The 17,432-nt window shown below is 28.6% G+C and overlaps 1 protein-coding gene across 4 annotated transcripts in view; it reads left to right on the top strand.

Moving 5' to 3' along the window:
• LOC106692551 (uncharacterized) overlaps window positions 1–16,970 on the top strand; it is a 27,689-nt gene extending 10,719 nt beyond the window's left edge. For 3 of the 4 annotated variants that reach the window (XM_067050272.1, XM_067050275.1, XM_067050274.1), the window contains exons 5-12: window positions 161–267; window positions 345–482; window positions 1,962–2,092; window positions 6,392–6,516; window positions 6,601–6,851; window positions 8,412–8,594; window positions 11,035–11,216; window positions 14,342–16,970. In XM_067050272.1, coding sequence (XP_066906373.1) covers window positions 161–267; window positions 345–482; window positions 1,962–2,092; window positions 6,392–6,516; window positions 6,601–6,851; window positions 8,412–8,594; window positions 11,035–11,115 — 1,016 coding nt within the window. In that variant the 3' untranslated portion in view covers window positions 11,116–11,216; window positions 14,342–16,970. Of the gene's footprint in view, window positions 1–160; window positions 268–344; window positions 483–1,961; window positions 2,093–6,391; window positions 6,517–6,600; window positions 6,852–8,411; window positions 8,595–11,034 lie in introns of all 4 variants that reach the window. The other variant, XM_067050273.1, reaches the window with a different exon arrangement.
• The last annotated feature ends 462 nt before the right edge of the window (window positions 16,971–17,432 follow it).

The raw sequence follows: 17,432 nt of genomic DNA, 5'->3' as shown, positions 1-17,432 counted from the left end.
CTCTCCCTCTCTCTCTCTTTCCCTCTCTCCCTCTCTCCTTCCCCATTTAAAAAGAATTTAATACAAAATTATTTAAAATAATTTTAACAGTTAAACTACACTTGTTTAGTTTTTATACTTATTCATGTTATTTTATTTAATGAATTAATTGTTTCTCTAGGTCAGAAAAAGAATATTCAGGCAGCCAAAAAACTAGTCCCTGAGATCATAACTGCGGCAAAACCTACAAGCCATTCTAGTTCTAAATTAAATCAGTTACCCTTTAATGTAAGTTCTAATTTGATAAACTAGTTTAATTCAAAATGTTATTTATATACTGTTCTTTTCATTATTATTTCTTTTAGGTAGGAGATTTTGTTGTCTTAAAAACAGATCTTTTTTTACGCCACCCACCTCTCTGGAGGGTCAAGGAGAAGACTATGTTGCAAAAGTTTCAGCATTATATGAAGAATGGATTTCCTCTTTATGAAAATCTGCCATGTGTACGTAATTTATAATATATATTTTTACTTTTACAATTAAGCCTTGCCAAATGGTCTCGGTGTTAGGGCATGGACATGTGTGTGAGCAGCTCCAAAATGAAAAGTCTAATATTTAGGGATGGTGTATATCCGGGATGTTGTAACAACTTTAGTCAATAACATTGACTCACTGAAAGTTTAAAAATGGCTTTAATGAGTATATGAATGTACAATCAAGTGATCGATAATATCAGCTAGGTCTCAGCCCCATTGAAATAGTAGTATCTTAACAATATCCTATTAATTTAATCTTATTTTATTATTTAATAATTAATATTAAAAATAGAAGAATAGTACAGATTATGGCTGGCAGGGGACTGATGTAGAAGGGCACAATAGGTCGGAAAAAAAAAAAAAATTATTTTTATTTATTTTTTAAACAATGAAACACATCTGAAGCTCCCAATAAAATTTCAAATATTTACAAAATATGGTATATATGCAAGTTTAAATATTATTGACACTGAATTTTGCTATGTGTACCTGTTGTTGATTAGGATGCCAGGATAATGGCTGAACGCAATGATCCTTATGTATGTATTAATATTAATTAAAATAATTTGAATCCTAAAAAACTATTATTATTGAATTTCTTTCCTAAAGGGCTTTTGTGTTTACCAGTTTATCAATTATATATCTTTATATTTATAAAATATTGTTACTATTGAAAATGTATAATGTAATAAGGGGTGCTATTAGGCATTATAATAGTATATAAACTTCATAAAGGAACAAAGCATTTATTTACATTTAGTACACGATTATAAAATGATTGCAATGATATAATTAAATGAAATTATAAAATTATTGAATAATCCAGATAAATACGGTTTGCCATAAAATATTAATTACATTATAAGTTGTTATCTAATAAATATCTGTGAACAGCTGTTGAGTTGGGTGATGCATGTTGTGGCGTTTCTGATCTGATTAGCCCTTCTTAGTATTTCTTCTTGTTGAAGTCCATCCACTTCTCTAGCTCGGTCTCCCCACTTTTTTCTTGGTCTACCTTCTTCTCCTAGCTTGGTTTGCTTTCTTCCATGTTCGCTTCTCTGCTGACAAGTCCCTCTCTCGTTTGTAGGGGTGTCACTTTTTCAGGATCTTATTCCTCGTTGGCTATCATTAGCCACGTCCAAGAAGAATAAGTCACAAGGGGCTACCTGTGTTTGGTACAGGTGTTGGGTTTAAGCTTTATTTGACTTCCCTGTCGATTCCTGGGCTAATGGGTTTTTGACCCTTAAACAACTGGTATCCATTATACTGCTAGGAAAGGTGTCTGTGTTGACAGGTGTCTTTGCACAGATGTTGCTAAGTGACCAAGCCTTTTTTAATATTGAGAAGGTTATTACACATCAGTTATATCCTATCAGTTGGTATAATAACCCGTAATATAGAACTTAAATAATTTATCATGTTTTTAAAATTAGTATTTTTGTTTAGTACACCGGTTGGAGCCCAGAGAGCAAACATGTTTACGAAGGTGTTACAGTGAAAGTTCTATCAACGACAAAACATGATATGGTTGTGCAGTTGCTTTCAAGTGATATCCAAGAGTTAAGTGCTGAAGAAAGGTAAGATTTGGCACATTTATTTAAGCATTTTTTTTTTTCATTTTGAAATTGTTTAAAATTAAATATTCAGGAATTTTATATTCTCACTCAATCATTGCATTGATAAAATTTAGGCCTTAATTTTTTTGGGTAATCATTTACTTTCACTCCTCCAAAAAAGTCGGGAACAATTACTTCTTAACCAGACTTTACATCCATCAGTTTATCGGTTAGTTTGTAATATTAAACACTTTTCAAGAGGGAAAATTTCTTTCTTTTCACGCTTACTTCTTTCCTGCTTTAGTTAAGTTTAGGTTATAATACACAACATTTTTCCGCAGCAGTTCCCACCACATTTACTTCTTTTAACTTATAAATATCAATATTTAATTCGCCTCTCACGGATCCTTGTACTTTTTTTACTGTGAAACTCTACTGTCTGACAATCTTCAGTATTAGATATTTAATATTAGAATACTTATTACAAAATAAAAATATTAGAGATATTACAAGATAAAAATATTAGTTATTAAATATTTATAGCATCATTGGGCTCTATAACCACAAACCAGATATGAAGCATTTATTTTATGTTTATATATGTATATATAGTTGACCATAAATATTTAAATGTAAGAAGATGGTCAGGGTTGCGGTCAGAAGAGAAACAAAAATAGTTTACAACTATTTATTTTTCGATGTTTCGCCCCACTTTGCTGGGCTTGATCAGGGCTGTTTTAATGTTTTTAATTATGTCAATTTTAATATTTTTAATCATTTTTCAAAAACAGCTTCTTTCCCAACAATTTTTATTTGTTTCTCTAACAAACTCTAATTTTCAGCTTACTTGGGAAAATCTTGAAAAAATTCACCAAGAGTACATCTAATGTACTCTTTATTTAATTTTTTTTTGAACTCCAGTACCCTATGAGAGAAAAATTTTCTTTTGCATGGGCTGGTAGATGGTTTGGAAATTGTCCACCTCAGTCACTTTTCGGGTACCTTCAGGTTATTGATGTACATTTGGGGGAGTGAATAACTACCTTATTTTGCAGAAAATAATTGATTTTTTCACTTTATTGAATGTCACCGAAGTAGGATGGGTAGCATTTTGTATCCAGGGAAAAGAAATAAATGTCTAAACTGTCCTGGTATTTATAATGGGGAAAGAAGAAAATCAAAGGAAGGCAGAATCAATCAACATAAATAATGACTAAAAATAAAGATGACCCCAAATATAACAAAAGTACAACATTCTGCAGAAAAAGGATATCATTTTAATTTTCAAGATGTTAAAATAGTTTTTTATTTATTTATTTCATTCAGGAAAGTACATCCAATATGGTCCCCGACCATATGACAACATCCATTGGTCGGTGCCAAAATAACATATAGAAATGATAGACATAAGTGAAATTTATCAGTTACACTTTTGGTTATTAGAGCGCTGTGGAAGCTACTACAATTTAAAAGATAGAACAATACAATATGAATTAATTTTTAATGATAAAACTAATAATTCAATTACCAAAATACAACTAAATACAAAAATGACCTTAAAGTATAATAAAAAAAAAAATAATTGAAAGAACTCATGAAGTGAATAATGATACGAATTTACTATTAATAATATTGAGCAAAAGAATTAGTAATAAGTGTGGAGTGAACTTGATTAAAAAAAAGAATAGAATATAATATATACAAAAGAATAAAATATATAATAAATATGATATGATACTACATACAATATGTAACATGATATCTAATATAAAAAAAAGAAAGTAGCATTAAAACCAAAGAGCCGCTAAAGGCTACAATAAAACAAAATGGTATAAGAATAAGGATTTAAGTATATCTAAATAAATAATACATATAATTATATAATAATAATTTATTTATTTGCTTATAGAGCAACCCTCGTATAAATAGAGTTAGCCTGTGAGATACACAAAATAAATAATCAATCGTAGTAATTTTACCAAAATGGTGTATTAAAGATCGTTTTAATAAACTAATAACAAACAATATACCAAGGCTGGGCTATCTACATTCGTTAGAATAAAACAAAAACAGAATAAAACAATACAACAAAAACTTCACTTCATATTTAATAATATTAAAAAAACAAAAGCTATAACTCCCATTATGATGGTAGGTATCCAGCTCTAAGCATATACATACATATAGTTAAACACACATATATAGTTAATTTTTATCCTAATATAATGTATCATTAAGTGGAGTTCAGTTTTTAAGAATCATGAAAGTAAGATAGTACCCAGTCAAATATATCTTTTTTATAATATGTAAAAAAAAAATAATAATTTTGGAAGAAAACTTTTAGAAGCCGTTACAATAACAAAAAATCAAAATTATACAATAAATTATCAAAAAGACCCCAAAAAATTTAAATATAACATATACTGAACTCATAGTAGATTAAAGAAGTAAGAAGACTCCTCCTCCATTATGCAAAACAGAAATAGTTGAAAAATAAATTCAACAGAGTGCACTGTTAAATAATTAAAATCTTAGTCTGAACTAAGTCAGTACAAAAGAGAAGTGAAAAAAGTGGTAAATATTTTGGTAGATTTTAAAATTGAAGGTGATTCAGGATTTGTTTCCAATTTATTTATTTATTTTTTTAAAAAAAGTAAATAAATTCTGCCCAATTTGAACAAAACAATTTGTAAATTTTATAATTTTAACAGTGATATAGTTTTTTTAAAAAGGATTTTGTGGTATAATATTAATTTATTTGTTTTAGACATGTAAGTCCTAAAATAAATTAGATTAGGAGAATAAAACAAACTAGAAAAAAATTATAATAATTTACAATTACTTCCTTGTGTTGTATGCTTGAAGCTATATTTTAGTATGAGGAGAAAATGGTTGGGAGTGCTGTCAGAGATTAACACAAATATGTTTAAAAACAATTATTTATTAGTGCCAACGTTTCGGCCAGAATTTCTAGCCTTCATCAGGGCTATAAACATGATAACCATTCTTTTAAATTTGATAATACATCTATACTCGCCACAGTTCATAACCATGACAAAATTCTTATCTCTGAAGGCTTCTATATCCAACTTGAACCTTCTTCCGTCAATATAAAAACTGACAAACAGAGTTTATTGTTAACATATTCCCAAATAGTTAATTTATTGAAAGAGTAATAATTTTTAATTTTTTCCCCTATAGTGTATGTTCTTTAATATTTTAAAAATTATTTGTTATCACTCTTTTATACGTTTCCTTATAAGTAATTTTAAAATTCTTATTTTTACCCTTACAAGTAACTTGTAACGTATTCTTCATCTTCTTGTAGTTTCGTCATCTCTTTTAACGTACTTTTTAACTCAGAATCTTGCCACCCACATCTGCTGACATCACTTGGATGTCCAACGTCTTCCAAGTCAGGGTGTCTTATCTTTTACTCCTTGTTTTCTTATCTTTCTTTTACCCCCTCCTCTTTTCTTTTCATACTTTTCCTTACTCTCACGTTATTAGTTTTGTTCACCATATTTATTATTATAGTCATATTTTCTAAATACTCCCATGTCTTACTTAACTTTTATTTTGTTTCTTTATTTTAATATTCGACTTATATATTTCATTAGTTATATTTTTTTTTCTGTAACTTTAATTTTTAAATTATTATTACAAAATTAAAATATTCATATTTCGTTGTTTCTTTGCAATATATAACTTTATATTTTTATTTCATTAATTCTGTTATTTTACTTAAATATTTAATTACCTATATATATGTTTTATTGCCCACTTCTTTCATTACTTTATTTTTATCTATTTTCATTCTGTACGGTTATTTAGTTTAATCATTCTATATATTCTTTATTCATTGGTCATTATTTTGTTTTTTGTTCTTAGCCCTGATGAAGGCTTGAAATTCTGGCCGAAACGGCACTAATAAATATAGGTTTTTGACTTATTTGTGTATATATATATTAGTAATGTGATTGTGGTGAATGAGGATTGTGTTTTGATAATGGCCAATAAATTAGGTTCGAAAGGTCACAAATATGTTAAAAACAATGTAAAAATTTTTATTGTTTTATAATAAAAAAATTATGGGTGTAGTTTGGTCCATATCATATCCTCAATCATTTTGATTGATATCTATTAATGATAAATAGGAGTATTCAAAAAGAGGTTATTTATGTTCATATTGATACATTAGAATTATTGATTGAACGTAAACAGATTATGATATGAAGGATTAAACTAAATGAGGTTTTTTCATGGACAGTCCTTTATGTTTTTATCTAGTACCCATTTCTAATTTCATTATTTTTTTAGGGCTGTTATCGAATCTATAATAGAATCAACGCTCAATTATCAAGACTATTTTGAAGTTTACGTACAAACATTATTTTCACAAGCTCTTGATACAAATTTTCTTATAGAAATTTTTCAAGAAAAAGGTAAAGTTCATTTTATCTTTGTTTCATTTTATAAGATTTTTAAAGATATATATATTAGTTAATAGTTTTTGATTTATTTTTTAGATGAATATTTCTTGTCGAATGTCCGAGCTGTGGATGATCATGTGAAAGATGTGGAAAAGAGGCTAATTTCTTTTCTCGATTGGAACGAGAAGTTCACATCTGCAGTTAAACAGTACTCTTCGTACAACTCATATCCTAGAAATGGCACTGTCTGTAATTGCGGTGCCTCAGGTTCCTGCCAGCTCATACTCTCTGGCATACCTTATGACAAAGATACTTTACAGAAAAGAAATGAACCCGAGTCTTCTGTTGTTAGTATATGTTTCCTTATATAGTATTCAATTACTAGCAAACCCGGCAATGCTTTGCTATAGCTATATTTGAAGATATTCATATGCTAATTGAACACTATTAAAACTTTGTTATTGATTAGTATATAGATGAGGTGATAAGACGATAACTAAAAAATTAAAATCTGTACCGCTACAATCCATGAAGGGTCAGGGGTTCAGTACTTTGTAAAGAAGTACTGTTACTAGACCAACGGTTGTGCAAGGAGGTGATTCGGTCAGATTTTTACCCAATTAAGGATAGCCAATTTGAGGATTTATTTACCCGAACTGGGTGGACCCCAGGGCCCTGTTTCATAATGAAAGCTAATAGTATTAGTTCAAAATACAAGTATAGAAACAATGTGTTAATTACACTAATACTTATTATTTTTCATAATAGGGAGGACTATTAGCGATTAGGAGTTAAAAAGTACTAAAGTATTAGTTTGTACTTTATTATGAAACAGGGCCCTGAAGGGCTCCAAGAACCCGCAGGAATTGAGTCACAGCTACAGTGTAACAGAAAATAATTTTCTACACAGCCGGATTCTAACTCAGGTCCTTGGAGTTAGTAGTCACATGTCTTTACCTCAGGGGTACCCATATTCCCAAGACGATAACTACAGTAACATATAAAATTAACTTCAACATGACTCAACCAACCTCCGCCAAACTTGGCATTGGTTTAGGGCTGTTGTATAAACTGCACCAAAGGGCACAAACTGGATCTAATTAAACAAATTAGAAGCGGAGATATAAAACAAAACATTTGAAAAGTTTTTCTTTATTTGAAACTAATATTGTGCCCTTATAAGAGCATTAAATCTATATTTTGTTAATATAGGTTAAAAGAAGTTAACATTCAGCTTTCCAACAGTTATGTTAATGTAGGAATTGGATAAAATGCAGAAGTTATGAACAATGGTCACTAATATAAAAAAAAAAAAAAAAATGCTCTAAATAAATCAAAGTGAAAAATTTCTAATTTTTAATTTCTTTGAAAAATGCTATTTGAGGGTTTCAGACGATGCTAAAAAGGAATATGATTTGCTTCTTCCTAAAAAAAAAATTGACCTACTTCACTGAAATTGTTTTATTTTTAGTAAATATAAAATCATTTAATAGAGTCTGTAATATTTTTTTCTTATTCTTCAGAAAGAGACAAAAATTGATTGGCATATAATAACCAGGAAAAAAATATATACTTCTTGAGCTATGCGCCAAAAATGCTTAATTTTGTTGATAACCTTTTTTTTACCAAACAAATCAGACCTGCCTATAACCTTTCCTATAATATTCCTGGGAAAATCATGAACATTTAGAAAAAAGCCACATGACAATTGGATGAAAGGTTTGGTAGTGCATAAAGTACCAACAAATGAATATTGATTTTTATATATTATATCAAGACTAATAAATACATTCCAATATCCATCACGTTGACTAAGAAACTTAAATTTATATTTGAGGAATAAATTATCTTCCTACTTTTTGACTTAATCATCAAACATGTTTATAGTTATTGATTTTCATTTTCAGGAAGCTGTCTTGTGCAGAAATTGTCTATCGGAAGTTGAAGTTCTTCATAAGTTGTGCCATTTTAAATGTTCCCTCTACACAGTGTGTGAGGAAAGAGTGAAGGAGAAGAGGGATGCTGAACCCGAGAAAGATACCACCGTCGTATTGAACGATTTATTAGCTGATGATGTTTGGCTCAATCAGGTAGCTTATATATATTACTTAATTGTAATCATTTGGGTTGATGTAAAAATAATAATGCAGGTTTTTGAAATTTATTGAAAATATGCCTTATCTTTTGTGGCAGTAGTGGGGGTTCAAAATGAACTTACTAAAACTACTAGCCAGTATCAAATAAATATTATATTTAAAGATTAAAGGTACAAACAAGAAAAAAAAAAGACTCCAGCCTGCAACATAAATAAAATGTACATTTTCATTGATAAACAAAAAAATGAATAGCTTCTTGAATAAAAGATAAACAAAAGAATTTAATATTTCTTTAAAAAAATGAACTAATAAAAAATAAACATTACTTAAAAATTGTTTATTATACTCAGACTTTAACTGAACATGGTATCTCTGACTCACCAGGTGTGGATCATCGAGTGACAATTTACTATAATAATAAATACAAAATATTTAGCACATCAGTATTTTTTTTTCCTCATGATGGCCATAAGATCTTTATTCCAACAATATATATTTAGTCCAAATAATTCCTATCTGAGTCGATTCGCTTTTGAAAACGTGTAGCAAATGTCATCTTACATTGTCTGATGAAAATCACCAGCCTGTCTGTCCACTTGTCAACAAAATTATCAACAGATTCCACTTCAATTGTTTAGTGGTGCAATTGATTAGTTATTATCAGGTGTTGTTATCACAATAATGGTGCATAAAGAAATTTTAAATTAACGTTTATTCGGATGATAAAGTCATATGGCTCGAAGCAATCGTTAGGACGCCTCTGACAACAATGAATGCCTGTATAGTTGACAAGAGACCATGTGGGAGCTATAAACCAGATGATGAGACAGAATCAATAATGATGCAAAAGAGCTGCATGCAGCAAAATGGAAAGCAGTAGCCCAAGATGGGCAGGCGTGGAGAAGGGTGGTTTGGGTGGCCAAAGGTCTACAAGAGGTCGTACAACCAACTGAAAAAAAAGAAGTCATGATTGCATATGAAATAAATAACGTTATGACAGTTAAGTGTCATTACCAATTATTTACAAGGCTGCTGTACAGATCGATCTATGTTCCTGATCTAGAACCGAAGATCTCTCGATAGCAATATCTTTTGACCATTGTGTTGGCAGATTGTGGGTCTGTTTCTTTCTTTCGTCGAATTGTTCAATGTGTAATTATGTTTTGTGACATTCGTCAGTGTATTATAGAAAAAAAAATTGTAATGGGGAGTTGGTTGTTGACAGTATATCTTTATATAAGGAGATGATGTTCAGGGATACAATCAATGAAGTAAAGAATAAAATTGAACATTGTAAGTATATTAGTTAGTATATCTATGGGCCGTCTGTAGCTCAGGGAGTTGAGGCACAGGTCTTTCCAATTTGGGAACTGCAGCGGCACTGGGGAATTTGGCCTGAGTAGTCGACTTTTATTTCTGTGGTGGTAGCACAAAAAAAAACTTGACCCCCACCATGGTGTTAGAATAGAGTGGTATCGAGTAGATAATCCTCCCCATATGTCAGAAATGACTAGAAAGGAGGTCATAAAAAAAAACAAGTTAATATATTTATATATTATATTGAATATATATTTTAATAAAAACAAACAAATAATAAAAAATAAGTTTAGCTTATTTCTCCATCATATAAAAAAAACAGTTTTATATTTAACTGATATATCATTTGGAGTATTCATGATATATTAAATGCAAAAAGTTTAAACATGCTAAATGTTATAAGTATAAGATTGTGAGCAGCCCAATTTAAATTCCATGTTATATGTTAAATGCAAAGAGGTTCCTAGCGGATTTTCTTGGAAACTTTGTAATATTTTCTTCCAAAATCTTTTAGAATTTCATTATTTGTATCTATTATTTTATTAGAGTTTTAAAAATAACACAAACTATGAGGAGCTGATCTATCGAAATGGCCACAGACCAAATTGTGTGGAGCTTAGCTGGTCTGTTGCATGACATCATTCTCTATTCAGCTGACCTATTGAAGTAACCGACTCTCAACCATGATAAATGTTACATTGTTTTTACATCCTAAAAGAAGGAAATATTTCTCCATTTAACATGTTAAACTATAGAATATCACTACTATAGTTTAGTAATTTAATCATATTAACATATTATTATTGAATGTTATTTATCGTTTGTTTCTCTGTGTTGACTGTTCCTTGGATATTGAATTTGTTCCCAAGATGTTCCACTACAGAACAGTTTAGTTTTTTGTTACTAGATATTTGTAAACTATATATTTAGATGTTATATCTATAATGTTATAGATGTATATATAATATAAAATAGAATATATGTTATAGATGTTACTAGCATATATAATTAATATATATGGATGCGAATTAATATATTAATTTTTAGTTAATCAAAATTATCTGTTTCTGCAAATTGCATTTTTAATTTCTAACTGTGATATTTTTTCTGTTTTTAGATCTTCAGAAGCATTCAGAAGGAATGGGGATATGCAGAGTTATTGATTGGAAAGTTGTCAAAAGAATTACCAGAAAATTAATCTTAATTTGTATTTTTGCGATCAAAGAAGGCAGTACTTTCCCTGCTTTACGTTGCCATAGTAAAATGTTTCTTGTTTCAATATACCTAGGCTCTTCAGTCGTAGGTTTTAATATTTTTTTAAAAATAATTAATATTTTAGCTTTAAAAGTTAGGGTTACTCCTTTCATTTATATTTTTCAAAATCTAATGTTTTATAAAGTACTATTGCTTGTTATGTTCTCTTATGAGGAGAGGAAATAATCGAAAATAACTAAAATTGAAATTATATTGGTGGATACAGTTCCTTAAATGTATAGAATTTATTGTAATGATAGGAATAAATTTAAAAGATTAATGCCGGACAGAAATAATCTTTGATTTATTTTTTTATTTTTTACAAATTTTATTTAGTTCTCTCCCACAAACTTGACAGATTCATTAGGCAAAGTATGACATGCTAAAGACATTGCCGGATCGCTAAAGGTTTAATTTTAAATACCATCATTCTGAATCACATTGGTTCAATTGTGTTGTGCATTTCAATGATATGTTATAGAAAAGCTTTTAACTCCATTAGAATAACCTAAAAGTTACGAGGTTTCCATTTCTTGGTTATTTTTGTTTAAATCACATAAAACCTTTTGGCACCCTTGTCAAGCTAAAAAAAATAAAAATGTTGACTCAAGTATTCTTAAAATAGTTGAATGTTTAGGGAAAGAAGAAAAAATATTCCAAAGTAAATCCTGGAATGCACTGTATATTTCCTATTTTAATTTTTGATTTTTGGAATATTTTAAGAAAATGGCATTCACTTGCAGCAAGCACCCCTTGTATACCCACAGCATCCATTTCAGGAACCCGCTGAACTAGCTTAAGAGACAATTCAATTATATTGCTTCCTGACCTTGGATATGGTCAAATAGTAAGTAAACTATTTATTATTTGCCATCGTTTGCCTCATTTTGTAGGGCATTATCAGGGCTAAAAAAGATACAAACTATTATTAATTATGTTTCAGATTAAGAGAATAAGATAACATAAAATAAATGTGAACTGATGATAATTTATACAACCCCTGCTATCCGAGGTAATGATAGGAATGGGGATTCACGGATAATTGAAAACCCCAGTTAATCGAACATTTTATTGACTTAATGTGACAGATAAAAAGGTTAATTAAAAATAAACTGCAGAAAATCAATTTTATTAATAAAGAAACGTTTTATATACATTAAATTATAACATACAAAAATACATAAGAAAGAATGTATGCGTGTTTTTCCATATGTATTGAATCTTTTATTTAGAGAATAAATCAGTAATTTTAGTTTTGTTTTTAACTAAACTTTTCTTTTTTTAATATCAGAAAAAAAATACCATTCCTAGATTATGAATTGGACTGCTAGTTACCGGAAACATAACATTGATAATAAACCAATTTTCCATTCATTATTTTTAAGAACAATACATATTTAGCAATTATGTAATCGTTAAAAATAATCTTATATATTCATTATTTTAAATAAATATTATAGGCATAAAATAAAATTTAAAAAATCGGCCCGTTGGAATCCTGGTTAATAGAGTCCCGAATAATAGGGGGCCCACTGTAATTACTTATTTCTTATTAATACTCATAACTTATTTCATGTTATCTTATTCGCTTACTATGTTAATAATTTTAGTTGTTCGAATTTTTTTTTAGCCCCGATGATGCTCTGCAAACATTGGCTCATAATAATTATTGTTTATTTACTATTTGAGTTATTTTGACCGCTCCCGGACCATGTTCCTTTTATATACTACACATGGTCAATCAACGGTTTCTTGTTTTTAGTTTTTATCAGTTGAATTCGGGACCAACATTTTTAAAATATGTAGAAAATAATCAGTAATTAGTAAAAATAATTTAGGTTGTGAAATAGTTTTAATGTCATCATTAGTCATTATTTTAAATATATTATTATTATTTTTATTTTTTTTAATGCGGCAGTATTTTAAGTGTTTAAGACTTGTTTGTTTTTGTTACTAAGATTTATAAACTACAGAAAAAAAAAATTAGTGTGCCAAAATTAACTTTCTGTTTTATTATATAATTATTTTTTAATCATAATTTATTACAACTGTTTCATTATTCAAATTGAAACGGAAATAACTTTTTTATAGCATGACAAACATCAACAACACATTTTGCTAGAACATTAATGAAACACTATTTTGAAGGTGAATAACCTTATTTACCTTAAAAAATTTCTTGTTGTTTCAGACGTTAAATCTTTTTATCAAGTTTACTTATTATAATAATTTAATATGTACTTGGTGAGGTAAAAAAGTTACTATTCTTAATTATTTGTATTTTTTATCCTTATTTAATATATTACTTCTTTATTTTTTCAATTATTTGTTGTTTTTTTTATGAACATTTAAATTTGAAAAGGGGTCTTTTTTTTGCAATTATGTTTATTACAGCATGCATTCTCATTTCCCTTGACGTATTGGCCTGATGATATTTTAAAGAATGTTAATAATTCCACATTTTAAATTGCTCTAGAACAGAGGTCCTTAACTTAGAGGAAGGAGTATAAAGGAGAGGGTAAGCTGGCAGAAAAAGTGAAGCCTAGTAAGGCCTATGAGCCTTTTAGAGGCATGGCAGGGGAAGAGTATGAGCCAATCACTTCTGTTTTAGTTTAGGGGCGTGGCAGAGGAAGAGTACGAGGCAATCACTTCTGTTTCAGTTTAGATTACAGTGACGGATATTCCTATTAACCTCAATGTAGTAAATCTTGAATTCTGTGGCCTTTTTGGCTTCAATTTTGCTATCAAAGGATCATAGGGTTAACTCAACCTTTTTATACCTGTGGACTACATTTATAGGTTATCTGCAAGGTGGCGGGTCCCATAATTTTTTTGTTCTTTAAAACAATATTTTAATGAAACAATTAATCACTAATAAATGGGCCGTAATTGGCATTAGCTTCACTACCAAATCAGATACTGAAATTTAACCACTACAACAGCTGTAAATGTTATTGTGTCAACTAGCTCATATTCATTAAAAATTTACTTTCAAAGTTTGTAAACGATCAATGTACTTCCATCTCCTCACTTCAATGAAAATATTTCTCTAGATTTTTTATATCGCTACACTTTTTGATCTATTCTCACAAGTTATATTAGATAAATCAGTTAAAGTTTATATTAAATTCTAACATTGTTTTTTTTTTTATGTGTTATATATGTTTTAGGGAGTTCAAAGAAACTGAAGATATAATAAAATCAAATGATACATACAATTGTTGGACTGATTAGAAGGTTTGGTTTCTTGTTACCAGTTAGATTTTAAATAATTGAGCACAAGCATAGTGATGGAAAATCGTGCAAGTAGCCTTTTTATTCTGTTGAAATTGTAACCTTCATCAATGATATTCATATTATATAATTGAAATTATTTGCTTTGAATTTGAATTTTCTTTCTACTGTACTTGAAATTCTATAGTATGCTTTTTCCTTAATGGCCTTGTTTCGTTAATACCCTTTTGATAATAAGATTATATTTCTCTTTTAATTTATTGATTTAATTATGGTGTAATTATTTGTGAGTTTTATTGGAAATATAACACTTAACAAAAAAAGTTCTTATGATCAGGATCAGCTTTGACCAGTTTTCAGATCAAAAATATGAGAGAAAAAAACTTTTTTTTATCCCTAGCCGTTGTCATATTCCAAATTATCTTGTTATTTTTTACCACATTGATTTTAAGTGGTTATGTAGAAAATAAAAATATTCTAAAAACTTTGAGAAATAGAACCAAATTTGTTTCATCGCACCTCTGATTATTCACCGAAGATAGTTTTTTTACTTATTGAGCTACTATTGGTCTAATTCTCTGTGACGTTAGTTTCGATAAATTTTTTGATGCAATGAGCTGGTTCTTAATTAATTTGTCTTTTTTTTTATATCTCTGTCCTGAAAACTGGTTGACTTAAATTTGATTTAGGGCACTTCTTCATTCAATGTTATAAAACCCCAAAGATTTTATTCTTTATAAATTGATATTGTTCACTTTAAGAATTAAAACAAATAGTTTCTAATTTTAAAATTTTGTGACATATTGATTCATTTATATTTTATATTGCCCTACGTTTTTTAAAGACTTATTAATTTTTCATTATTTTTTATATTATCTGTTTTTCAATTTTCTTTAGAGATTTGATTTATAAATCATAATAATTAAGTATGCTCAACCGTTTGGGGGGTACAATTCTTTCTTTGAAGGTTACTCTGCTTGTGCCACATTTATATCAGAGTATAATTAATATAAATTATTCGATAAAAAACCTTATGTTATACATTAATTGTTTTCTGTATAAATTTTTAATATTTACTTGTATGAAAATATTATTTTTTGAGGTTAAGGTTTTTTTAAAGGTTTGGATGTTGAAAAATAGGGAACTTCTTATCATAGATGATACTTATATTATGTATTTCCTAACTTCTAGGAAAATGGTATTGTTTATTTACACAAAATGATTTGGATAGTTTCATCACATTATCAGTTTGATATGATTTAATCATGTCATGATGCATATGATTTCATCATATTTATTATAATATTCTATTAGCTGTGAAGCTGAAAATAAATATGATGAACATGTTTGGTTACATTTAGGCGAAGTTGTTTTTAAGTAGGGTTCGATTTCATTGGGAAGTGTATTCAAGGGGCAAACATCCTTTTAGTATGTTTTTGAAGTGGTCATAATTGTATCTAATGGTTGTAATTTAGCAGTCATATTCTAAAGGAAGAAAATGAGCTTTAAGTTTATGTAATTGGTTATTTCAGGAACGATACGTGTTCTTAAATATTAAAGTGCGATATAATTACATTATATAGAGGTTAGACTGACTGAAGATTATTTCTGGTACTTAACTGTTATAATTGGAAGTCATATATTTGGTATTCATAAAACTTAAATAAATGAATTCTAGGCCTACTGATAACGAAAAAAATCTGTAAACTGTAATTTGACTTTAGCAATGTATTAAGATTGAGTAAAAAATATTTTTCATCAGAAATTGTATTCATAGACCTTGCATAATTAAGTTTAATTGCTTATGAGACTGCTGGAATAATTTAATAAATACTTCTAAAATTCCAGTTCAAAATTTACTACTTGATAAAATGTTTTTTCTTATCTGTTATAGATCTTTAATTAGGACGGTCTCTCATTTGTCCTTTTTTTTTTTTTAATATATTTTAATTGATGATTTTTTTCATATTTTGTATTTGTATCATTAATTGAATGTTATTCAATAAAAAAAATTTATTTTTCTAATTCTAATTATTTTTAAGTTACTTTTTCTTTAATTTTCCGTCCATCAATGTGTTTTTATGATTTATCTATTGACTTAGCGTGATGCTTAATTTGTTTAAGCCAGAATTGTGTGATATCTGCTTCTGCTATACTTATTTTAAAGTATATATGATGTATCATTTTTGTCTATATGTTATAATAAATTGTTTATATTAGGTATAGTAATGTTCTATATAGTTTTATTTTGCAAACAATAGAAAAATTTCAAAAGCTCTTAACATTTTAGTGCCTTGTATTAGTTTTGGAATAGTCACATTCCATTGTCGGTAGTGACGTCTATGTGATTTTAATCTCTTTTTTTTCTGTGAATTTTTATAGTATTTTCTGTATCTGTTTATAACATTTTGTCGTTACATATCTGTTAAAAAATTTATTTCAGATTATGTGTTAAAGTATCAAATGTTTATTCTGTAGCATCTTTCTGTGGTGTCACAATTAACATATTTTCTGTAAAGAAATTGTAAATAATTTTTATATTAAAATATATTAATATTAGCCTTTCTTATTTTAGTTTATTTTTTCCTCAACTATTATTTATATATTCTCAGGAAAGGGGCAAGGCGTGAATCCCTTTGATTCAAAGTTGATTATACACTATGCTGTTACAGTACCTTACATTGCCTCCACACTTAGTTCCTCTCCTGTTCGGCTGGAGGGGAGACCCACAGCAATGTTCTTGAATCAAGTCGGGAGAGAGAGGTGGAGTTCACACCTCTTTGTCCACCTCACATTTAATAAATGTAGAGGAGTCTCCACTGGATCTATCAGTAATATAAGAAAAGGATAAAACCCTCCATCAGGAAGATGAGTATCTCTGTTAAACCCTTTACCTAGCACATTAGCCAGCTAAAAGTGCATGAATTGCCCTCTAGGTGGAGACTCTAAGCCTCTGTTTCATAATAAAGTACAAAGTAGTCTTTTACTTCGTAATTGGTACAATTTTACTGACTTTTACTTTTTAAC

The sequence above is a fragment of the Halyomorpha halys genome, unplaced genomic scaffold, assembly GCF_000696795.3.
Source record: "Halyomorpha halys isolate HHAL.00 unplaced genomic scaffold, Hhal_1.1 Scaffold60.1, whole genome shotgun sequence".
Lineage (NCBI taxonomy): Eukaryota > Metazoa > Arthropoda > Insecta > Hemiptera > Pentatomidae > Halyomorpha > Halyomorpha halys.
This window is presented reverse-complemented; position numbering and strand designations above follow the sequence as displayed.